This window comes from Eschrichtius robustus, chromosome 11 (assembly GCF_028021215.1).
Source record: "Eschrichtius robustus isolate mEscRob2 chromosome 11, mEscRob2.pri, whole genome shotgun sequence".
Lineage (NCBI taxonomy): Eukaryota > Metazoa > Chordata > Mammalia > Artiodactyla > Eschrichtiidae > Eschrichtius > Eschrichtius robustus.
The window spans coordinates 72,227,332-72,253,285 of record NC_090834.1 but is presented as its reverse complement, the minus strand read 5'-3'; the positions used below and the strand labels follow the sequence as shown (position 1 = coordinate 72,253,285).

Genomic DNA, 25,954 nt, shown 5'->3' with positions numbered 1-25,954 from the left:
TCATTTTGGATGATCTGTCCATTGGTGTAAGTGAGGTGTTAAAGTCCCCCACTATGATTGTGTTACTGTCGATTTCCTCTTTTATAGCTGTTAGCAGTTGCCTTATGTATTGAGGTGCTCCTATGTTGGGTGCATATATATTTATAATTGTTATATCTTCTTCTTGGATTGATCCCTGGATCATTATGTAGTGTCCTTCCTTGTCTCTTGTAACATTCTTTATTTTAAAGTCTATTTTATCTGATATGAGTATAGCTACTCCAGCTTTCTTTTGATTTCCATTTGCATGGAATATCTTTTTCCATCCCCTCACTTTCAGTCTGCATGTGTCCCTAGGTCTAAAGTGGGTCTCTTGTAGACAGCATATATATGGGTCTTGTTTTTGTATCCATTCAGCCAGTCTATGTCTTTTGGTTGGGGCATTTAATCCATTCACGTTTAAGGTAATTATCGATATGTATGTTCCTATGACCATTTTCTTAATTGTTTGGGGTTTGTTTTTGTAGGTCCTTTTCTTCTCTTGTGTTTCCCACTTAGAGAAGTTCCTTTAGCATTTGTTGTAGAGCTGGTTTGGTGGTGCTGAATTCTCTTAGCTTTTGCTTGTCTGTAAAGCTTTTGATTTCTCCATCAAATCTGAATAGATCCTTGCCGGGTAGAGTAATCTTGGTTGTAGCTTCTTCCCTTTCATCACTTTAAGTATATCATGCCACTCCCTTCTGGCTTGTAGAGTTTCTGCTGAGAAATCAGCTGTTAACCTTATGGGAGTTCCCTTGTATGTTATTTGAGGGAACGTAAAATTTTTTAAGTATAGGTTATATTATATATATATATATATATATATATATATATATATATATATGTACTTTTTTTTTTTTTAAGAGCAATGGAAGATAAGGTTGGAGGAGGCATGTTGGAACCAATATTTGAGAACATCAGATTCCAGGCTAAGGAATATGGACAATGGAGAGTCATGGATTTTGAGGCGGTCAAAGGGAAATAAAGCAAGAAAAGGAAAAAAGAAGTGATGGAGGGCATTAAAAAGACGGCAGTACTTATGATGTTAAGACCTGACAAAAGTGTGAGAAAAGAGCATTCCAGGCACACAGACTAGCGCCTGCAAAGATGCAGAGGCACAGAGCTGATCTCCCTGCTCTGTGCTTTGTGACCACCTAGAGGGGTGGGATAGGGAGGGTGGGAGGGAGGGAGATGCAAGAGGGAAGAGATATGGGAACATATGTATATGTATAACTGATTCACTTTGTTATAAAGCAGAAACTAACACACCATTGTAAAGCAATTATACTCCAATAAAGATGTTAAAAAAAAAAAAAAAAGATGCAGAGGCAGAAGCCTGCCTGGCTTGTTTGAGGAATAACAAGGCCAGTGTAGCAGCAGCAGAGTAAATGAAAGAGAAAGCAGAAGATGAGGTCAGAGAAGTAAAAGGGAGTAAAGGAAGGGACCATATTGTGCAGGGTCTTGTAAGTCCATGATTGGGACTTTAGCTTTTATTTTTGGTGAGATAGGAGCATAGTGAGCAAGAGACTGACATCATCTGACTTATGTCAGATCGAATGGAATATTCAAATTATTTGCTATAACTTTAAAAGTTTAACTTAAATTCTTATTTCCCATTTGGCTTATATTTGGCAAACTCTTGTTTTTGTACACAGAGCCAAGAATACTACATTTTAACAGTTAGTGTGGGAGTGGAGGAGGGGGAGGAGTAGGTGGCTGTATGTCCCTGCAAATGCTAAAATATTTGCTATATGGCCCTTTATAGGAAAAAATTTGCTAACTCGTATCTTTTACTATAATTTCAGAGATGCTTAGTATTTATTATTATTGAAATTAATATAATATCAGCTTATATTTTTGTGTGCTACTATGTACCAGGCACATATTATTATTATTTTAATCAGCCCTCTGAGGAAACTGGTATTTTTTATTCCCAATTTATAGATGAGGAAATAGGTTCAAAGTGTCTTAAAAGGCTTGCCTAATTTTTCAGCTGGGAGGGACTAGTTTGCATCAGACCAACTCTTCTGCCTAGAACAACTGGTCTAGAAAAGCCAAAATAAAATAGAAATAGCATCCATTTCAGGGCATCAGAACAGGGCTTGAAAAAAACAATAACCTAGAGTTAAGAGAAAAGATTGAAATGAACCCAATATTCTGTGCTACTTTTTCCTTTCACAGAATTTGCTACTGATTCATAGCTGACATGGGGCAGAGAAGATGATAAGCAGAGCAGTTAAGAGGCTAGGAAACAGCTCTATACTAGGAGACCAAAACTGGAATTTAGGGTTACAAAGACAGGGAGAGCTTTAAATGCCAAGCAAGATCCCAGAGAGAAGGGAAGAACAAAGATGCAAGCTTGAATTCAGAGATGCTTTTCCCCTGAAGATATTTGGCAATCTGTAAACACTGGCCAAGAGATGGAGAAACCAAGCAGAAATCCTCAAAAAGATTTCTGTTTTGAAAGTAAAATATACTTTTCAGCAGTCTCAATGCTGGAGGAAACAAAACAAAACGAGTTTCGAGAAAAACACCACTAACCAAACTGTTATAAGAAGAGACAGAAAACCTGAATAGTCCTAAAACTATTAAAGAAACGTAATAATTTAAAACTTGCCCATAAGAAAAGCTCCAAACTGAGACAGCATCACCAGAGTAGAGTTTTCTTCCAAAGGAAGAAATGAAACCCATCTTACCAGACTCTTCTAGATAATAGAAAAAAAGGTAATTTCCCACCTTATTTTATGAGGCCAGTATAACCTTTATACCAAAAACATGCCAAAAACATGATGAAAAACAAGAATAATAGGCCAATTCTCTCACGTAGACATAGATTCAAAATATTAATAAATAAAATCCAGTGATTGATATATATATGTGTGTGTGTGTGTGTGTGTGTGTGTGTGTATATATACATATATATATATTTTTTTTTGGGGGGGGGGCTGAGTTGGGTCTTCGTTGCTGTACACAGGCTTTCTTTAGTTGTGGCGAGCAGGAGCTACTCTTCGTTGCGGTGCACGGGCTTCTCATAGTGGTGGCTTCTCTTGTTGCGGAGCACGGGCCCTAGAGCACGCAGGCTCCAGTAGTTGCGGCACGTGGGCTCTAGAGCGCAGGCTCAGCAGGTGTGGTGCTTGGGCTTAGTTGCTCCACGGCATGTGGGATCTTCCCGGACCACGGATCGAACCCCTGTCCCCTGCATTGGGAGGCGGATTCTTAACCACTGCACCACCAGGGAAGTCCCTGATACATATTTTTTTTTTAATCAGTCATCAATTTTATACACATCACTGTATACATGTCAATCCCAATCGCCCAATTCAGCACACCACCATCCCCACCCCACGGCAGTTTTCCCCCCTTGGTGTCCATACATTTGTTCTCTACATCTGTGTCTCACCTTCTGCCCTGCAACTCGGTTCACCTGTACCATTTTTCTAGGTTCCACATACATGCGTTAATATACGATATTTGTTTTTCTCTTTCTGACTTACTTCACTCTGTATGACAGTCTCTAGATCCATCCACGTCTCAACAAATGACTCAATTTCGTTCCTTTTTATGGCTGAGTAATATTCCATTGTATATATGTACCACAACTTCTTTTTTTTTTAAATTTTATTTATTTATTTATGGCTGTGTTGGGTCTTCGTTTCTGTGTGAGGGCTTTCTCTACGTGCGGCAACTGGGGGCCACTCTTCATCGCGGTGCGCGGGCCTCTCACTATCGCGGCCTCTCTTGTTGTGGAGCACAGGCTCCAGACGCGCAGGCTCAGTAATTGTGGCTCACGGGCCCAGTTGGTCCACGGCATGTGGGATGTTCCCAGACCAGGGCTCGAACCCGTGTCCCCTGCATTGGCAGGCAGACTCTCAACCACTGCGCCACCAGGGAAGCCCCTGTACCACAACTTCTTTATCCATTCATCTGTCGATGGGCATTTAGGTTGCTTCCATGACCTGGCTATTGTAAATAGTGCTGCAATGAACATTGGGGTGCATGTGCCTTTTTGAATTACGGTTTTCTCTGGGTATATGCCCAGTAGTGGGATTGCTGGGTCATATGGTAATTCTATTTTTAGTTTTTTAAGGAACCTCCATATTGTTCTCCATAGTGACTGTATCAGTTTACATTCCCACCAACAGTGCAAGAGGGTTCCCTTTTCTCCACACCCTCTCCAGCATTTGTTGTTTGTAGATTTTCTGATGATGCCCATTCTAACTGGTGTGAGGTGATACCTCATTGTAGTTTTGATTTGCATTTCTCTAATAATTAGTGACGTTGAGCATCTTTTCATGTGCTTCTTGGCTGTCTGTATGTCTTCTTTGGAGAAATGTCTATTTAGGTCTTCTGCCCATTTTTGGCTTGGGGTGTTTGTTTCTTTAATATTGAGCTGAATGAGCTGTTTATATATTTTAGAGATTAATCCTTTGTCCGTTGATTCGTTTGCAAATATTTTCTCCCATTCTGAGGGTTGTCTTTTCGTCCTGTTTATGGTTTCCTTTGCCGTGCAAAAGCTTTGAAGTTTCATTAGGTCCCACTTGTTTATTTTTGTTTTTATTTCCATTACTCTAGGAGGTGGATCAAAAAAGATCTTGCTGTGATTTATGTCAAAGAGTGTTCTTCCTATGTTTTCCTCTAAGAGTTTTATAGTGTCCAGTCTTAGATTTAGGTCTCTAATCCATTTTGAGTTTATTTTTGTGTATGGTGTTAGGGAGTGTTCTAATTTCATTCTTTTCCATGTAGCTGTCCAGTTTCCCCAGCACCACTTGTTGAAGAGACTGTCTTTTCTCCATTGTATATCTTTGCCTCCTTTGTCATAGATTAGTTGACCATAGGTGCGTGGGTTAATCTCTGGGCTTTCTATCTTGTTCCATTGATCTATGTTTCTGTTTTTGTGCCAGTACCATATTGTCTTGATTACTGTAGCTTTGTAGTATAGTTTGAAGTCAGGGAGTCTGATTCCTCCAGCTCCGTTTTTTTCCCTCAAGACTGCTTTGGCTATTCAGGGTCTTTTGTGTCTCCATACAAATTTTAAGATGATTTGTTCTAGTTCCATAAAAAATGCCATTGGTAATTTGATAGGGATTGCACTGAATCTGTAGATTGCTTTGGGTAGTATAGTCATTTTCACAATGTTGATTCTTCCAAGCCAAGAACATGATATATCTCTCCATCTGTTGGTATCATCTTTAATTTCTTTCATCAGTGTCTTATAGTTTTCTGCATACAGGTCTTTTGTCTCCCTAGGTAGGTTTATTCGTAGGTATTTTTTCTTTTTGTTGCAATGGTAAATGGGAGTGTTTCCTTAATTTCTCTTTCAGATTTTTCATCATTAGTGTATAGGAATGCAAGAGATTTCTGTGCATTAATTTTGTATCCTGCAACTTTACCATATTCATTAATTAGCTCTAGCAGTTTTCGGGTGGCATTTTTAGGATTCTCTATGTATAGTATCATGTCATCTGCAAACAGTGACAGTTTTACTTCTTCTTTTCCAATTTGTATTCCTTTTATCTCTTTTTCTTCCCTGATTGCCGTGGCTAGGACTTCCAGAACTATGTTGAATAATAGTGGTGAGAGTGGACATCCTTGTCTCGTTCCTGATCTTAGAGGAAATGCTTTCAGTTTTTCACCATTGAGAATGATGTTTGCTGTGGGTTTGTCATATATGGCCTTTATTATGTTGAGGTGGGTTCCCTCTATGCCCACTTTCTGGAGAGTTTTTATCATAAATGGGTGTTGAGTTTTGTCAAAAGCTTTTTCTGCATCTATTGAGATGATCATATGGTTTTTATTCTTCAATTTGTTAATATGGTGTAACACATTGATTGATTTGCGTATATTGAAGAATCCTTGCATCCCTGGGATAAATCCCACTTGATTGTGGTGTATATCCTTTTAATGTGTTGTTGGATTCTGTTTGCTAGTATTCTGTTGAGGATTTTTGCATCTATATTCATCAGTGATATTGCTCTGTAATTTTCTTTTTTTGTAGTGTCTTTGTCTGGTTTTGGTATCAGGGTGATGGTGGCCTCATAGAATGAGTTTGGGAGTGTTCCTTCCCCTGCAATTTTTTGGAAGAGTTTGAGAAGGATGGGTGTTAGCTCTTCTCTAAATGTTTGATAGAATTCACCTGTGAAGCCATCTGGTCCTGGACTTTTGTTCGTTGGAAGATTTTTAATCACAGTTTCAATTTCATTACTTGTGATTGGTCTGTTCATATTTTCTATTTCTTCCTGGTTCAGTCTTGGAAGGTTATACCTTTCTAAGAATTTGTCCATTTCTTCCAGGTTGTCCATTTTATTGGCATAGAGTTGCTTGTAGTAGTCTCTTAGGATGCTTTGTATTTCTGCGGTGTCTGTTGTAACTTCTCCTTTTTCATTTCTGATTTTATTGATTTGAGTCCTCTCCCTCTTTTTCTTGATGAGTCTGGCTAATGGTTTATCAATTTTGTTTATCTTCTCAAAGAACCAGCTTTTAGTTTTATTGATCTTTGCTATTGTTTTCTTTGTTTCTATTTCATTTATTTCTGCTCTGATCTTTATGATTTCTTTCCTTCTGCTAACTTTGGGTTTTGTTTGTTCTTCTTTCTCTAGTTCCTTTAGGTGTAAGGTTAGATTGTTTACTTGAGATTTTTCTTGTTTCTTGAGGTAGGCTTGTATAGCTATAAACTTCCCTCTTAGAACTGCTTTTGCTGCATCCCATAGGTTTTGGGTCGTCGTGTTTTCATTGTCATTTGTCTCTAGGTATTTTTTGATTTCCTCTTTGATTTCTTCAGTGATCTCTTGGTTATTTAGTAACGTATTGTTTAGCCTCCATGTGTTTGTGTTTTTTACGTTTTTTTCCCTGTAATTCATTTCTAATCTCATAGCATTGTGGTCAGAAAAGATGGTTGATATGATTTCAATTTCCTTAAATTTACTGAGGCTTGATTTGTGACCCAAGATGTGATCTATCCTGGAGAATGTTCCGTGCGCACTTGAGAAGAACGTGTAATCTGCTGTTTTTGGATGGAATGTCCTATAAATATCAATTAAATCTATCTGGTCTATTGTGTCATTTAAAGCTTCTGTTTCCTTATTTATTTTCATTTTGGATGATCTGTCCATTGGTGTAAGTGAGGTGTTAAAGTCCCCCACTATTTTTTTTTGTTTTTTTTTGTTTTTTTTGTTTTGTTTTGTTTTTTTTAATTAATTAATTTATTTATTTTTGGCTGCGTTGGGTCCTCATTTCTGTGCAAGGGCTTTCTCCAGTTGTGGCGAGTGGGGGCCACTCTTCATCGCGGTGCGTGGGCCTCTCACTATCGCGGCCTCTCTTGTTGCGGAGCACAGGCTCCAGACGTGCAGGCTCAGTAGTTGTGGCTCACGGGCCCAGCCGCTCCGCGGCATGTGGGATCTTCCCGGACCGGGGCACGAACCCGTGTCCCCTGCATTGGCAGGCGGATTCCCAACCACTGCACCACCAGGGAAGCCCAAGTCCCCCACTATTATTGTGTTACTGTCGATTTCCTCTTTTATAGCTGTTAGCAGTTGCCTTATGTATTGAGGTGCTCCTATGTTGGGTGCATATATATTTATAATTGTTATATCTTCTTCTTGGATTGATCCCTGGATCATTATGTAGTGTCCTTCCTTGTCTCTTGTAACCTTCTTTATTTTAAAGTCTATTTTATCTGATATGAGTATTGCTGCTCTAGCTTTATTGTGATTTCCATTTGCATGGAGTATCTTTTTCCATCCCCCCACTTTCAGTCTGTATGTGTCCGTAGGTCTGAAGTGGGTCTCTTGTAGACAGCATATATATGAGTCTTGTTTTTGTAGCCATTCAGCAAGCCTGTGTCTTTTGGTTGGAGCATTTAATCCATTCACGTTTAAGGTAATTATCGATCTATATGTTCCTATGACCATTTTCTTAATTGTTTGGGGTTTGTTTTCGTAGGTCCTTTTCTTCTCATGTTTCCCACTTAGAGAAGTTCCTTTAGCATTTGTTGTAGAGCTGGTTTGGTGGTGCTGAATTCTCTTAGCTTTTGCTTGTCTGTAAAGCTTTTGATTTCTCCATCGAATCTGAATGAGATCCTTGCCGGGTAGAGTAATCTTGGTTGTAGGTTCTTCCCTTTCATCACTTTAAGTATATCATGCCACTCCCTTCTGGCTTGTAGAGTTTCTGCTGAGAAATCAGCTGTTAACCTTATGGGAGTTCCCTTGTATGTTATTTGTCGTTTTTCCCTTGCTGCTTTCAATAATTTTTCTTTGTCTTTAATTTTTGCCATTTTGATTACTATGTGTCTCGGCGTGTTTCTCCTTGGGTTTATCCTGCATGGGACTCGCTGCATTTCCTGGACTTGGGTGGCTATTTCCTTTCCCATGCTAGGGAAGTTTTCGACTATAATCTCTTCAAATATTTTCTCGGGTCCTTTCTCTCTTCTCCTTCTGGGACCCCTATGATGCGAATGTTGTTGCGTTTAATGTTGTCCGAGAGGTCTCTTAGGTTGTCTTCATTTCTTTTCATTCTTTTTTCTTTATTCTGTTCTGCAGCAGTAAATTCCACCATTCTGTCTTCCAGGTCACTTATCCGTTCTTCTGCCTCAGTTATTCTGCTATTGAGTCCTTCTAGTGTAGTTTTCATTTCAGTTATTGTATTGGTCATCTCTGTTTGTTTGTTCTTTAATTCTTCTAGGTCTTTGTTAATCATTTCTTGCATCTTCTCAATCTTTGCCTCCATTCTTATTCCGAGGTCCTGGATCATCTTCACTATCATTATTCTGAATTCTTTTTCTGGAAGGTTGCCTATCTCCACTTCATTTAGTTGTTTTTCTGGGGCTTTTTCTTGTTCCTTCATCTGGTATATAGCCCTCTGCCTTTTCATCTTGTCTGTCTTTCTGTAAATGTGGTTTTTGTTCCCCAGGCTGCAGGATTGTAGTTTTTCTTGCTTCTGCTGTCTGCCCTCTGGTGGTTGAGGCTATCTAAGAGGCTTGATGGGAGGCTCTGGTCATGGGTAGAGCTGACTGTTGCTGTGGCGGTCAGAGCTTGGTAAAACTTTAATCCAGTTAACTGTTGATGGGTGGGGCTGGGTTCCCTCCCTGTTGGTTGTTTTGCCTGAGGCAACCCAACACTGGAGCCTACCTGGGCTCTTTGGTGAGGCTAATGGCAGACTCTGGGAGGGCTCAGGCCAAGGAGTACTTCCCAGAACTTCTGCTGCCAGTGTCCTTGTCCCCACGGTGAAACAGAGCCAGCCCCCGCCTCTGCAGGAGACCTTCCAACACTAGCAGGTAGGTCTGGTTCAGTCTCCCCCAGGGTCACTGCTCCTTCCCCTGGGTCCCGATGCACACACTATTCTGTGTGCGCCCTCCAAGAGTGGGGTCTCTGCTTCCCCCAGTCCTGTCGAAGTCCTGCAGTCAATTCCCACTAGGCTTCAAAGTCTGATTCTCTAGGAATTCCTCCTCCCGTTGCCGGACCCCCAGGTTCGGAAGCCTGACGTGGGGTTCAGAACCTTCACTCCAGTGGGTGGACTTCTGTGGTATAAGTGTTCGCCAGTCTGTGAGTCACCCACCCAGCAGTTATGGGATTTGATTTTACTCTGATTGCGCCCCTCCTACCGTTTCATTGTGGCTTCTCCTTTGTCTTTGGATGTGGGGTATCTTTTCTGGTGAAGTCCAGTGTCTTCCTGTCGATGATTGTCCAGCAGCTAGTTGTGATTCTGGTGTTCTCGCAAGAGGGAGTGAGAGCACGTCCTTCTACTCCGCCATCTTGGTTAATCTCCTCACACTGACTGCTTTTATCATAGGATTCCTTATTTCAAACACCTCCAATGGCCTCCCTCTTTCAACCTTGGTTCCACTCAAAAAGATATTTTTAAGCAACACAATCAGGATAAGAATTAAGCAAAATTCTGGCCCAAAGAGTTCCCTGCTGCTGCTGCTGCTGCCACGGCTGAACTCTCATCTTCTATATCCTGATACATATTTTTAAAAAGAAAATACTTCTTGATCAAATTTGCTTTATTCTGTGATTCCAGGGATGGTTCAACACAGGCACAAAAATAAAACAATATAATTTACCACATCAATAGAATAAATGGGGGAAAATCCAGGGATCATCTCAGTAGGTGCAGAAAAAGCATCTGATAAAATTCTACACTCATTTATGACTTAAAAGAAAAAAGTTTTTTGTAAAATGGGATTAGAATAGAACTTTCTTAATCTGATAAAGGGTATCTATAGAAAACATTAGTGGTGAACATACTGAATATTTTCTCCCTGAGTTCATGAACAGGACAAGGCTGCCTACTAGTACCGCTTCTATTCAACACTGCATTAAAAATCCTAAACCATACAGTTATGCAAGAAAAATGGCAAAGGACTGGAAATAAATTAATAAACCTGCCCTTATTCATTGATGATGTTATTATATCCCTAAAGACTCTAAAAGAATCCTCAGACAAGATATTAGAATTAATAAGTAAATTTAGCAAGGACACTGGATACAAGAATCAATATATAAAAATCAACTGAACTTCTATGCGGCAGCACAAACTATTAAAAACATGGAACTTCTAAAAATTGACACCTTTTACAATATGTTTTGCAATTGTAAAAATTAAATATCTAGGAATAAATCTAACAAAACATGCATGACCCCTACACTAAAAACATTATTAAGATAAAGATGACACAGATCAGCGAAGGAATATACCATTTTCATGGATTGAAAGCCTCAGTATTATGAGATGTAAATTCTTCTCATACTGATTTATAGAGTCTATATAGTCTCAATCAAAATCCTAGCAGTATTATTTTTGTGTGTGGAAATTTTCAACTTTATTAAAGACTAGTCAAGATAACTTTGAAGAAGAACAAAGCTGGAGAACTTACTATCAGATATCAAGACTTATTATAAAGTTACAGTAATTAAAGTAATGAGTGTGGTATCCGTGTTTCAGGAGAGACAAATTGACAAACAGACCAGAAGAGAAAGTCCTGAAACAAATCTACATATGGTCACTTGATATATGACAAAGGTTATAATACAGTGCAAAGAAGAAAGAATGTGTATTTTGTTCAACAACTGGAACTGGGTCAGTTGGATAACCATATGGGAAAAAAATGTGTCTTGATCTATAAATCACACCATACAGAAAAATCAATTCTAGATGCATTACAGATCTAAAGATGAGAAGTAAAACCATAAAACTGCTAGGAGGTAACAGAAGAGGGTAGACACAACCCAGAGGGTAGACACAACCCAGGAGGTAGACAAAGTGTTCTTAAATAGGACACAAACAAAAAAATCACTAGACAAAAAGGAAATGATTGATAAGTTGGCATAAAAGGAAGTGATTGATGGAGTACTTTTAATAAGACAACATGATAAGCCAAGACAGGGAGAAGATTTTTTTTATGAATATATATATTCATGTCCAAAATACATAAAGAACTCCTACTGATCACTAAGTAAAAGGTAGATAATCAGCAGAAAAAATGGGGAAAAGATCTTTACCAGAGGATATCTGAGTAGCAAATTAACATAAAAAGATTCTCAGCTTGATGAGCCATCAATGAAATACAAATACTAAAACCACAATGGATACTCTTCAACAGCTACCAGAATGATTTAAAACAGACACTACCAAGTGTTGGCAAAGATGCAGAGCAACTGAAACATCCATATACTGCTGATGGTTGGGTAAAAGTGATACAAACTCTTTGGAAAATTATCTGGTGCTTCCTACTAAAACTGAACATACACATGTATACCCTATGACCCAGCAATGCACTCTAATGTATATATCCAACAAAAGACATCAAGAATGTTTCAGCAGCATAACTTGCAATAGACAAAAAACTGAAAAATAAAACAAATGTCAATCTGCTATAGAATGGATCAATTTAACTGTATATTCATTCAATGAAACACTAAATAGAATGAGAATGGATGAATTACTACTATGTATAATAACATGAATTAATCTCACAGATAAATTTTGAAAGAAGCAAGACAGAAAATACATATGAGTAATTCCATTTATATACAATTCAGAAAAAGACAAGAAAAACTAAGTTGTGATGACCGAAATCAGGATTGAAAGGATGCTTGGGAGAAGTTGATGACTAGGCGCGGAGCATAGGGGGCTTTTGGGGTGCTGAATTCTTCATCTGAAAAATGGTCACATGTATATATTCACTCTGAGAAAATTCATCAAATTATACAGTTATGACTTGTACACTTTTATATATGAGCGTTACACTTCAATTTTTTTTTTTTTTTTTTTTTGGCCATTCAGCGCAGCTTGCAGGATCTTAGTTCCCTGACCAGGGATCAAACCCAGGCCCATGGCAGTGAAAGTGCTAAGTCCTAACCACTGGACCACCAGGAAATTCCCTATACTTTGATTTTAAAAAAAGGATTATTAGGGAGAGAGAGAGGGGTAGGAGAAGAGAGAAATAAAAGAAATAAAAGTCTGTGTGACCACAAGCCCACGCTCTCAACCATTACTGCTTACTTATCTTTAGATTTTACCAGTAATTTAGATACTCTTTTAATTGGAAACTGAGGATCTTGGTGAATATGACTGATGAAAAAGGCCACAATTTAGGTCAAGAAACCCCAGCCCCTTTTAGGTCAGATGTGGTCTTTCTCACATTATCTGACTGTAACAGTTACACCAGAGAATATTTTTTTCTTAATGGGCTGTTGTGGCTATTCCATTTAAAGTTTAAAAATAAGAATCAACCGCTCAAAGGGGTGTTCATTTTTCAAAATTTTATGTTGGGACAATAGAAGTAATATGTCTGTAAATACAAACGACAAAGATTTGATTTTTATTAATGTTTATCTATTAGTGTGAAAAACATCAGGTTTCAAAACAGCATATGAAACATAATATTACAATCTTTGTAGACTAGAATTATATAAACCATACGTTTCAATACAATGGAAAACTAGGAAAAGATCTATAAACATATATATCAAAAGTTAACAAAGTTAACATAGTTATTCTTTGATGTTTGAATGATTTTCCTTTTTTCTCCTATACTTCTATTTTTAATTCTACTGATAACAACATAAAGTGATCAAAAAATCTTTAAAAAGTACATTTTGTATGATTCCATATATATAAAGTTCATAAATAAAGAAAACTAATGCTAGAAGTCTGGATAGGGATTTTCTTTGGAAACACAGGTAATGACTAGAATGGCACACAAGTGAGGCTTGTGGGATGCTGGTAATGTTCTATTTCTTGTTATGGGTACTAGTTATATGGGATGTTTAATTTTTGAAAATTCATTGAGCTGTGCAATTTTCTGTACATTTACCAATAACTCTAGGTGGAGTGAACTAACTGGGGGGAAAAGAGCCTCATATTTAATATAGATGAGCCCAGATTATATTAGCAACATTTTAAAAATAACTATTTATATAAGTTTGGTTTCATATTTTCTTTTCCCTTACAATTAAAATATATTTTTAAAAAACTACCTAAATGAAGTTCTGGTTATTTTAGTTCAGCTAAAGAAAAATCTTACAGCATATAAATTAAAGTTACATTCAGAAGATTTCTATGTCAAAAATTTGATTACAAATATTATTAGTGATATCACTTATATTTACCTGATAGTGAGGTTTATACCACTGCTTTAAGTCCCAATCCCAAAGAATCATCTGGAAAAAAAAAAAAAAAAAAAAAAGAATTCACTTAGTTACAAACCAGAAATAAATAAATATATGTAAAGGCAAAATGGAGCATATTCAATTACAGATACCTAAAATAGCTTAAAGTTTGGGAGAGGAATTGGGAAGATGATTAGAATAAAAATTATCTCTAGATGGAATATTTTATTAATTACACAATCTGTGATTGAGAAATCAAAAGAAGAGTCAGGATAAAGTCACTAAACTAATCTATATTCAAAATATAGATTCCAAATATCTATTACCACAGAACTGAAAAATATAAATCCAGAAGCACATCCATTCACTAAAAATACAAGAAAAATGACAAATCACCATTCTTCCCCCTCCCTACCCTCTCCAAAGGCTCATAATTTGTCATTTTAAAACAGTGTCAGTAGGTGGTGCTATTTCCTTACCAATAAGGCACTTCTGTCAAAAAGCACTTTAAAAAGCTTGCCCTTGGTTTAGATTAAGCATAAAGGAATGGATTTATAAAAAGCTACACACAACCCTTTTGATCCTGTTTTTCTCCTTTATAGATTCTCAATGGTAACTTCTTAGTACCAGACTAGTTTTTTTCCTGCACTTCTCTTCCTAGCAGGCCGTGTGGCTACTTCCCCATCTAATAGTCACTGCTCTAGGAGATAAAATTAGCTTAAATTTGGCAAGCTATAACTGCTACCTACCATTAATCCTAAATTTCTTTTAAGTTTTACTTAAGTAATAAATAGGTCTCCTCCTTTTGCCTAAATAATTGATTATAATTGTGATTTTCTACATGGCTTTGAACCCTAGTATCGAACATAAGCCTAGTTAATTTGTAACACAATCACAATTTCTATGTACTGAAATATTTGTGTTGTTTCTTGTCCTTGGTCGTAAGGATCCTGATTGCAAGAGATCATAAAATGTTATCTACTCTTTCATTGGTCCGACATTTAAATAGGAGTTGGCAGATTTTTCTTCTGTAAAGGTACAAATAGTAAATATTTTAGGCTTTGCAAGCCACGTAAGGTCTCCATGGCATATTCTTTGGTTTTGGTTTTTGTTTTACAACCCTTTAACATGCAAAACAAAACAAAACAAAAAAACATTCTTAGCTCAGTGGCCATACAAAAACATGTTCCTGGCAGGATTTGGTCAGTGGGCTATAGCTTGCTGACCCCTTTTAAAAATCGTCAATTGTCATTATCACCATCCTTGCAGAAGGTCATCTCTTGCCAGTAAAGAGAAACCTATCTCTTCCCAAAGAAAATCCAGACCACTTACAAAATTCATGGACCAGTACCTGCAAAATGGCTATGGTACAGCTACATGCAAAGTACATAATATACATTAGTAGACGCATCAAATTTACGCATTATTTTATATGGCCCTAAGTGTGGTCCTCATATAATTATTTCAGGTTGTGATTTAACCAGCATAAACTCCAGATTCTAGAGATATTAATTAATGTAGTTTAAGACATTAATAACTTCTTAAGAACATTCACATTAAGATTAAAATAACCTAAAATCCCTAAATTTCTTTTATACTTGATATACACGCTCCATTTTCTGCATGCTATTCTTACACAACTGGCTTTTTAGTCCCAACTGCAGTACTTTACTTCAGTCCTGATTTCAGCCTGTCCAAGTTTCTTTGGAGAGTGGAATGTCGACTAGCCTATTCACCATTCTTCCCATCATCATGACATTTGTAAATCTGATGTTTTCTTAAGTTCACTTTAAAAAGTACAGAATGAACAGGAGTGAAAACAGAACCACAGGATGGATCACTAAAGATTACCTATGAGATTTGCGTCTCAGTCTGCATACTTGCCTAACATACTATCATCCAATCCATACCTCCACATTTCTTCTACAATGATACCATCAAACGGTGACATACCTACACCTCATTTCTCCTAGTCATTAGTCTGAGTAGAAGTTGATTTCTTGCTAACGCCAGCATACTTTCATTAGGAGGGTTTCTTAACACTGAGTCTTCCTTGCCTCCCACTTGCTACTCTGGCTTTGAACAAACTCTTAAGCAGTAGATCAACCTTATTTATAGTCACTTTCTCTGCGATCAAAAATACATTTGCCAAAAAGCAGCAGGTCTTAGTCTCAAATCCCCTGCATATTAGGAACTGAAAAGAGATACAGTGAAAGCCACAAATCACTGGTAGACTGCCTTCTGTGTAAATTGGACAACTAGAATATTAGTGATTTTGAGAAAACAAAATTTTCTGCATAAGTAATATAAGATGTATGATCCAGGAATTATACAGCTGCAGCTAGGTACATCTTACAGCAGTGCTATTCAAGGTGTGGTCCACAATAAGAAAGTACAGAAATGAAGAGTAAATGTTTAGAAATTTTTATATCAATTTGATGTTGCTGAGTTGATTTTAGTATATTTTACAAAAGCAGATTGGGGCAAAAACCCCAAAGCTTGATCCTTTTCTATATAGTTTGATGCCAGGAGACAACATGGATGCACAGAGCTGCACTGTTTGGGGCAGCAAGAAAACTAAAAATGACCCAAATGTCCATCAATAACAGAATGGGGAAATTTTGGTACATTCATGCAGTGGAATACAATAGTGAAAATGAATGAAGGATAGCTACAACCTATATGAATGAATCTTAAAAACATAATGTTGAATGAGAAAAGTCACAGGAGGATACATACAGTATAATTACATGCAATATAAAATAAAATATTCATTGAAATATACTTTTTAGAAATATAAACATACAGGAAACTATGAAGAAATTCAGGATGGTTATCATCTCTAAGGGAGAAGAAAACTGGATCTGGGAGTGGCATACAGGGAACTTCAAATTTACTGGTAACGTTCAAAGATAATTTTGGGTCGATAGTGTTTTTTGTCCTTAGTGTCTAAACTGGCAAAGAAGTAGAGACAGTGACTAGAGTAAACTCTTGAGGAATTGTGCTATACATGGCAAGAATGAAATGGAGCAATAGCCAGAAAAGAATGTGGGAATAATACTTTTGTTGTTAAAATGGTAGGTTCTAGAGCTTGTTTCTACTTGATAGGAATGATCCCGGACAGTAGAACTAATGATAAAGGGTAGAGTGCGTGATTTCCGAAGCAGCAAAATCCTTAATGAAAATATTGCTCAATACCTCTATAATATTAGCACATAGATAAAATTTTAAACTAAGAAACAGTAATAGAGTATTAGCCATTATTAATCAAATCTGTGAATCACTAGTTGTTCCTCAGGGGTCTGGAATATTTGGGGGGGGGGGGAAGAACCAATTTAGTTTACATATATTTCAACAGTGTGAACTGCAAGATTAATTCTGATTTCCACAGAAATATCATCATCTTAACCATTATATTTTGTTTTTGTCTTTTATTTTTTTAAAAAACTTTTGGCCAAGCAGCTTGTTGCATCTTAGTTCCCTGACCAGAGATCGAACCCATGCTCCCTGCAGTGGAAGCGCAGAGTCCTAACCACCGGACCACCAGGGAATTCCCAACCATACATATTGAAAAGTGAGGCAGGTGCCCTAAGGCCTGCATTATTCTGCATGACTACAAATCATCCTAGGTAAAGTATTTTTGTGTCATTTGAATATTATTCTTTATATCTATTGAATTTGCATTTTTTGCATTGTTACATCATACCTCCAATCCAAAAAATAAATGGCTCAAAATTGGTTTCCTAAAGCTTAAGGTACTAATAAAAATAGTAACAAAACTCAGAATAAATGCTAAGCCTGAATCAAGAACAAGACTCTAATGCAATCTGACTACAAATCTGTGGGTGTGATAATACCACACAGACCCATAAAAAAAATATTACTAAGTCATACAACAGTGACTATCTAAAAACTGGATTTTTTTTTTAGACTCGCAATTCATTCACCTTATATTCTTCTGAATGTTGTCCACTTTGAAACTTTTATGACATTCAAACAAAATGTGAAGATTTTTTGGTAAACCAGTAGAACTTTTCTAGAACAATAACATAATGCTTTCTTATACGAAACTGAAGATTTTTGTTCCTAAAACAGAAGTGACATAAACTAGAGGCACCATTCAGATTCTGTGCTCCTCATAGGAAAAGCGTACAAAAAAGATAAACTGTTGCCGAGAGACTTGTAAAACTAGCCACACAGATGATAAACATTATGCTGGAAGAGAGAACGGACCAAAAAATTTCCAAAATGTATTTACTATGTGACACCTTGGGACATCACAGAACTGAAAAGGCATATAAGGTAAAAGAGTAATTACTGTCATATTTGTACACAGCAGATATTTTACTTTACTGGTAGGTAAATGCACTCATGTGATGAATCCAAATCAGCTCTTGGTTTATGTGCAATACACACAGCAAAAGATGGGAGCCAACTTTTTTATGTGTTTATCACTGAAAAACCCATACTACAAAATATGATTTTTTTTTTCCTATTTAGTGATTATTTTGTAAACTATGATAGAGACTTGAAAACATGTGCTGGAATCAGTTCTGAGAGAATCTGTACAGCAAGGAAGAGCCTCGCTAAACAAACAATTAGAATATCTTTTTTTAAAAATAAATTTATTTTTATTTATTTATTTTTGGCTGCATTGGGTCTTCGTTGCTGTGCGCGGGCTCTTCTCTAGTTGTGGGGAGCGGGGGTTGCTCAGCAGTTGTGGCGCAGGGGCTTAGCCACTCCGCAGCATGTAGGATCCTCCCGGGCCAGGGCTCGAACCCGTGTCCCCCGCATTGGCAGGCAGATTCTTAACCACTGTGCCACCAGGGAAGCCCCTAGACTATCTCTTAACTGCAGATCTACCACTGCTTTATTCACAGAAAACAGCTGGTGGTTAAAACACATATGCTGGGCACGATTCAGTGTTAAAGGAATAGCATAAGTGTAAATGCACTCAATTTTTGGCCACAGAAAGTACATCTTTTCAGTGTGCTGTGGGAAAATGGAGCGCAAATAAAAACTATAAATAGCAAATAGAAGTAGTCAATAAAATGCAAAGAACTTCTATTTCTCAAGTTTTTAAGCATGACAGTGACCATTAACTTAGCAAGTGACACAGCCTCAAAAGTAATCTTCAGTGAGAAATCTCTTTATGATTCAAGAGTCCATGTTGAATTTGAGTATTCAGAAACAACAACCAAAAAAACCACTTGCTGCTTTCCACTGTAAATTATAATTTTGCTTGAATTTTTCTAATTTAAGAGAAATAGAGAAAAGAATTTGGTTGGATATATGTGCTGAATCTACAACGCACAACCTATTTACTCATCAGTGAGCTGAGACAGAAACACCTTTAATATTGCAAACAATGTTCACTGATAATGTACTTATTTTAGTTTTTAAAAATTATGAATTTTTTTTTTTTAAGAAATTCACGTTCTTTTATTTATTTATTTATTTATTTATGACTGTGTTGAGTCTTCGTTTCTGTGCGAGGGCTTTCTCCAGCTGCGGCAAGCGGGGACCACTCCTCATCGCGGTGCGTGGGCCTCTCACCATCGCGGCCTCTCTTGTTGCGGAGCACAGGCTCCAGACGCGCAGCCTCAGTAATTGTGGCTCACGGGCCCAGTTGCTCCGCGGCATGTGGGATCCTCCCAGACCAGGGCTCGAACCCGTGTCCCCTGCTTTGGCAGGCAGACTCTCAACCACTGCGCCACCAGGGAAGTCCTATGAATCATTTTTATACATTTATCTAATATTGGTAGGTGCCTGCCACACATACTGAATACATAGTGGATGGTGCATGGATATTAAAAGTTTAAGAAACATTGGTAGAAGCATTGACTCCTCCTATATAATATATAATATGTAGCTCTTTTAAAATTTTACTTCCAAGTAGACAGTATATTCTCTGTATATAAACTGTTCCCAAGTCAGCAAAACCTTAGGCATCTAAACTTCAATCTCAATACGAAAGTAGATCCTATAAATAATTTAAATATAAGAATAAATAATTCAAATACTGCTAAATTTTGAGTAAAAAAAGGAAGTTTTAGTGGCTATGGTATGTTCTCAAAACATGGTTCTATTATACTATAAGACATCATTTAATGAAAGTATGAAATTTTAATTGCTGTTTTTAGGAGCTTCCAATATTACATTTGTCTGTTTCCATCTAAACTCAAATACAGTACAGTATCAGAAATTAGTACATATTTTCACACACTATAGTTATCTGTTCAAAAATAATTTTTAAAACAGCATTTTCTCATAAGTTAAGTAACATATGAGGTGCATACTATTTAAAAAATTCTTTTAGTTGATTTGATAAAGTAAACCCAAGACTGTGCCTTTATATAACTTCAGCTTTTCTTTGTGATTAAGAAGTTGAATCCTGATAAAAGTTTCTATTTGAATATGTTTATAAGTCCAACATGCTTTACAGAGCTCTACAAAACCACCAGCACCACAGAGAAACAGCAGCAGCACAACCAGGAGATGTTATCAGGTTCAATTACGTCAATGAGGTTTTATTTCATTGTTCCCTATGTAGCCAAAAAGAAAAGTATATATGTGTCCTCAAGTCAAGCTCACAGAACTGTGATATTTATGTGAAATTTGAAAGATTGTCTATTATGGTACAGCTGTGAATTAACGTTACAACATCCTTTATTCTCATGTTTCTTGTTGACATTTTGCTTGAGCTTCATATATAAGTCTAGGCTAATGAAATTGACTGAATTTCAGTATCTCCAACTTTTTCTATTTCTATGCCTTCCAACTTAGGCCCATTTAACTCTGTGTTTATTGAACATAAACCAAAAACATAAAATAAATGGACCGCCAAAAAGCTAAACTAAAACTGTACTTTCTAAGATAGAAACCTTGACAAATAAGGGCCCCAGTCAGAAAAACTGACAAGCAGGGAAAAAAAAGGTGTGTGTGAGGGGAGGGGGATTGGAAACTAATCTCATTTACTATTCTTACTAATCAATCAAAATATCTGATTACAGTCGTGGTGACTCAGACTGTAAGCTATGCCCCAGCACTATGTTAGATGCCTAATACCTAATGTCTTCTTTAATCTTTACTAGAATTCTTTGTGGTAAGCCTTATTTCCTCATTTTACAATTGACACAACAGAGACTAAAAAGGTGAAGTAACCTGCCCAGAGTCACATGATTAGTAAGTGGCAGAGACAGAAATTAAATTCAGATCTGCCTCATTCCAAAACTTTAAGGATTCTTAATCATTATTCTATACCATCTTATAATTATTGTCATTTACTACTGTTATTATCAACACTACTATGTGCTAGCAATATGGCAGGTGCTTGGCAGCCATGTAAAATCACAACGATTTTGCAAGTAACCTCATTTACATATGGGGAAGTTGAGGCTTAGCGATTATACTAATTATTCTGTATTTGCCTCCCAGATCCCTTCTTTGCCCTCCTCCCCACCCTGGGGAGGCTGGGCCCTACACTGCATCTCCCGAGCTCCCATGCAGCTGGTTTCCACTTAGGCTGGGAGATGACAGCAGGAAACCGGAGTTTGGGAGGAAAGAGAGGTGATTATTTCTTCTCTGCTGCCTCCATGACTACAGGTCTTAACCAGATGGTCTTCCCTTCATAACTTCAGCTGTGACTCTGAACACACCATTTCCACCCTTGTTCCATCAGCCTCAGGTGAGGTAACAGCTTTCCATAGTTACTAGTCTCTTGTTGCCTAACCACCCCTTGTCCATCATCTTAACCATGCTCATTCTCTCAAAGTAGATTCTTCATTAAAATCTTTTTATTTGAACCACCTTGGAGTGAATTCTATTTCTTTTTTGCACTCCTAAATAATACAGGGACATTGTTAACCAAGTTCTGTCAGGTGTCAGCTAGGAAACTGCAGAGCTAGAATTTGAACTCAGATTTATCTCCCTACAATTTTATTCCCTTTCTACTACTATGCTTGAAGGATAATTAAAGCTTTTAATGAGACCTTTCTTTCCAAAAATGATAAATAAAAAAGGATCATCAAATTACCCTCCAATCCCATATTTCCTGCATTTCATTGTTACTACAGATGAACTTTCTGAGCTCTAGTCAATGGCTTACTTTTCCATAAATGCACTAGATCCAATCTGCTGGTACCTACCTGAGGATATTTCACAAGCAGTTCTCTCCCCGTCTGCTACATCATCATTTTCTCTCTCTACTAAGTCATTCCCATTAGACTATAAACATGCCACAATTCCTCACCTCTCACACACACATACTTTCTCATGATCTTACTTAACACTCAGTCTCTATCCCAGTTCTTTGCTCCCCATTTACAGCAAAATTCCTCAAGAGTGATGTTTAGTTTTTGTTTCCAATTCTTCTCCTACAGTTCTCTCTTAGCTCTACTAGTTTATTTGCTGGTCCTTGAACATGCCAGGCAATTCCAACAAAGGTTTTTCTAAAGCCGTACTGATAATTCAGATTTTATAAAGTAGCAGTTGAAATGTACATATAAGTTTGGGTTTTTTTTCTCTCAAGAGTACAAAACCAGAAACAACAATATTTAAAGGGACATAGGACAGACATAGGTTGAGTGAGAAAAATATGAAAAGTCATAGATTATTTGAAAAAGGTAGAGATTTAACCTCTAAAAGTACCAACTACTTAAACCTCTATATCCTATTGATCTTATGAGACTTTTGTTTTTATCATTTGATGTTCTGAAATTGAGTAAAACAAACACCTACATTTTTTTTTTTTTTTAACCTTTCAGAATCCTTTTAAAACAGTTCCACAGGGCTCCCCTGGTGGCGCAGTGGTTGAGAATCTGCCTGCCAATGCAGGGAACACGGGTTCGAGCCCTGGTCTGGGAAGATCCCACATGCCGCGGACCAACGGGGCCCGTGAGCCACAATTACTGAGCCTGCGCGTCTGGAGCCTGTGCTCCGCAACAAGAGAGGCCGCGATAGTGAGAGGCCCGCGCGCCGCGATGAAGAGTGGCCCCCACTTGCCGCAACTAGAGAAAGCCCTCGCACAGAAACGAAGACCCAACACATCAATCAATCAATACATACATACATACATACATACATACATACATACATACATAAATAAAACAGTTCCACACACCGTGGTCTAATTAGTTGTGCTAAGGGAATTCAAGCACAGAGAACCATTTTCTAAATATACTATGAAATAGCCTCTATTTTACCAGTATTCTTAATCTCTTATTCACGCCAGATGTTTTCAAGTTTTTACCTACCTGCTTCTCTTCTAGACCTCCTGTGTCCTTCCAGATATATGAGTTGGCACATGCCTCAACTGGTTTCTCTAGCCTATGGTTAAGCAGAATTTTATCTCCATCCCAGACATGGACTCTGCATTCCCACCAAGAGATACATATTCTGGGGAGAATGTGCCAAAAATAACTGAACAAGAAAAGGGATTGTAAGCCTATAACTTCTGTTTTCCTCCTACTGTGAATAATGTTTTCCTTTTAAGTTAAAATATAATTTTCAGTATAATTTAAGCAAAAGATTAAATTAATAATAGCTACTATTTAAAAGACCTTACTAAAACATGTGAACAATTCAGGATTGCATGAGGAACTTCCTAATAAATGTTCTAGAATTCTAAGCACAGTTTATGAACAAGACCAAAAGAGAAAAAAAAGGTTCCTCACCTCAAGCACAGGAATATGCTACAAACTTGACTCCAATCTGGAAAGAAAACTGGATCACAATGGCCTTCTCTCAGGGGAGACCTGAGATCAACCTAAAATGGTGGTTTTATGACCATATCTAAAGCCATCTCCATCTATACATACAGTAACTCAGGCAGACTGATGCCAGAGTCCAGGTTCTCAAAAACACTATACTATACTGTTTCTCACCTACTTATGGCTCAAACAGAGGAAGCTGGGTTGCTTACCCACGTCCCTGCCCCAATCAACTCTATACAGTTCACACAACTAAAAGGTCCATAAATTGCACAGACATTCAAGTAAAACAAAGGGACTAGCTGGTCCTAGGCAGGCATACCCTCTGCCTAACAAAGCAAATACAACATATATTTTTTCTCTGATTGCCCTTTATAATTTATCTGAGAACAGATATAGATTATAGTTTAGACTTACGAATGGTGAACTAACCAAAGTCTTACTGGTAAAATAACTACATATATGTATGGAGGGCAAATAAAATAACATGCAAATTCTCTGCTGGAAGTCCCTTTGTTTAGGAATCCTCCTCCTTGGCTCTTCTGATATTTATGACTCTCATGTGTTTACATAGACACGAGCTTTGTATTCCCAAATAACACAATGGAGAGTCCTAATGGTATTTCACCATGGGCAGAGAGTATATTTCATCAACAATTTGTGATCTCTGCCCCAAGAGGAGTACTTGAAGTGGGTTAGAATACTGCTGTAGGAAGAATTTGGAAATTCCTTCCAAGGGCTCAGCTCCAGGCTTTGATACCCCTCAGCAGTCTGCCTACTCTACCCTGCCTTTGATCATTAGAACTATCAGAGCCAGCTATGAGCCCAGGACCATTCCAGCTGGAAGTTTCCCATCTTCAAACATGTCCAACCCATTTGGACAGAGGGTGGAAATCACTGTAGGTAATAACTAAATATTGCTTGGGTCATTTGAAAGAGAACAAATGGTGACCTTTAATCAGTCTCAGTCTTTTAGTGTCCTCAAATTCCTACCTCATTGCAACTAAAGCAAAATAAAACCTAGTTAAAAGGGGGAGGCAACTTCAGGTCTAGCAAACCACAGGCAACAAAAGTGTGTTTACTACATTAGGTACTCTTTTGGGAGCTTTATATATGTTATTACATTCAACCTGTGAGATCAGTTTTTATAAATAATTTGTTGAATGAATAAATGACTCATTTTTAAACCCCTCTTTCTTCTTCCCCATATCAATCTATTTTGATCTAGATGTTTCTGATTTTCTATCACCACCATATTTTCACATTTTTATCATATCAAGCCTTGATCACTTTCAACAGCCTCCAATCAATTTTATCTACTTTATACATCTTCAAAGCCGTGTTATCATGTTACTCTCCTGTTAGAAATATTCAGAGTATATTTGAGCTTAGGGGAATTTAGAAGTTAATTCCAATCTTCTCATTTTACAGATACTAAAGAAAACAAGGTCCAGAGTAACTGATTTTTTCTTTGTCTTTTTTACCTCTGTGTCTAACCTCACTCAACTAAAAAAAAAAAATCTACCTGTAGGCAAACAGTCAAGTAAAACAAAGGAACTATTTGGTTTTAAGTGAGCAAGCCTCCTCCAAAGAAAATAAAAACATCTTTTTCTGATTACCTTTTATTTTATAATTCTACCAACCAAGCTCACATCTGATTATCTACCCAAACCCATGGGGGGGAATCTAACAACAAAAATCTGCTTACCACTTTCTACATCTGACTTAAACCTTCCTATTTTCCTTGGTTCCTATTCTCTACTTCCTATTTCTTAATCTCAGTTAAAGTAGCTGACCTCTTAAAACAGAAGAAATACTTGAAGGCTACAATGGAGGTATTCTTTAAACAATAAAGCTTTTTGAAGGTAGCAACTGCAAGTTCATTTAGAAAGTAACAACCAGAGCTTAGATTATTCAATATGAACTAGCCCACTGCCAATATGGGTAAAGATTCAGGACCACAAACAAAGAACTCTTATTCTGTCAGATGGCTACATCTCTGAGACATAAAGGGCATTTCATACAAAAAGGACTATATAGGAAAGTAGCACAGGTATATTTAAGAATATTTTCTTACCACTTATTTATATAACTTTTCATGGGTAAAATTTTAAATACTTAACAGAGATACATTTACTAGGCCCTTACCTGATTTTATTTTAGAACTGAATATTAAATTTAGCAGATAGAGGTATTAAAGGAAATTATCATAAAAGCATCAAAGTAGATTTTAATTAACCAAGAAAAAAACTTAAGATCAATGTATACTAACAAAACTATTTTTTTCCACTTAAAATTAAATTCACCATTTTTCATTTGGGATTTTTATTAGGTAGAAACTATTCAAGTTGCCGGCAGTATCTGTTTGACACTTATTTGAGTAAACAAGTTTTGTCATAGTAACAGATTAAAATTAAGCAAAGATACTAGCCCCACAGTGATTTGATCTGAAAATGAAAAATGGAACCTCTGATCTATTTTTTTTAAAAAAATCAGATTTCCCCAAGGATCATCACAGTATCCTAAACTAATGAAACAAAATGTACTAAAAGTTTTATGCTTTGCATAAGCAAAATGACTTTTTAATAAATTTAAAATATAGAGATAAATTGAACACTACAT

The 25,954-nt window shown here is 37.1% G+C and overlaps 1 protein-coding gene across 1 annotated transcript in view; it reads right to left on the bottom strand.

Moving 5' to 3' along the window:
* The window catches only part of PDE3B (phosphodiesterase 3B), a 169,593-nt gene that overhangs the window by 64,678 nt on the left and 78,961 nt on the right, over positions 1–25,954 (bottom strand). Inside the window, exon 2 of the mRNA XM_068554689.1 lies at positions 13,623–13,673. Coding sequence (XP_068410790.1) covers positions 13,623–13,673 — 51 coding nt within the window. The remainder of the gene's footprint in view (positions 1–13,622; positions 13,674–25,954) is intronic.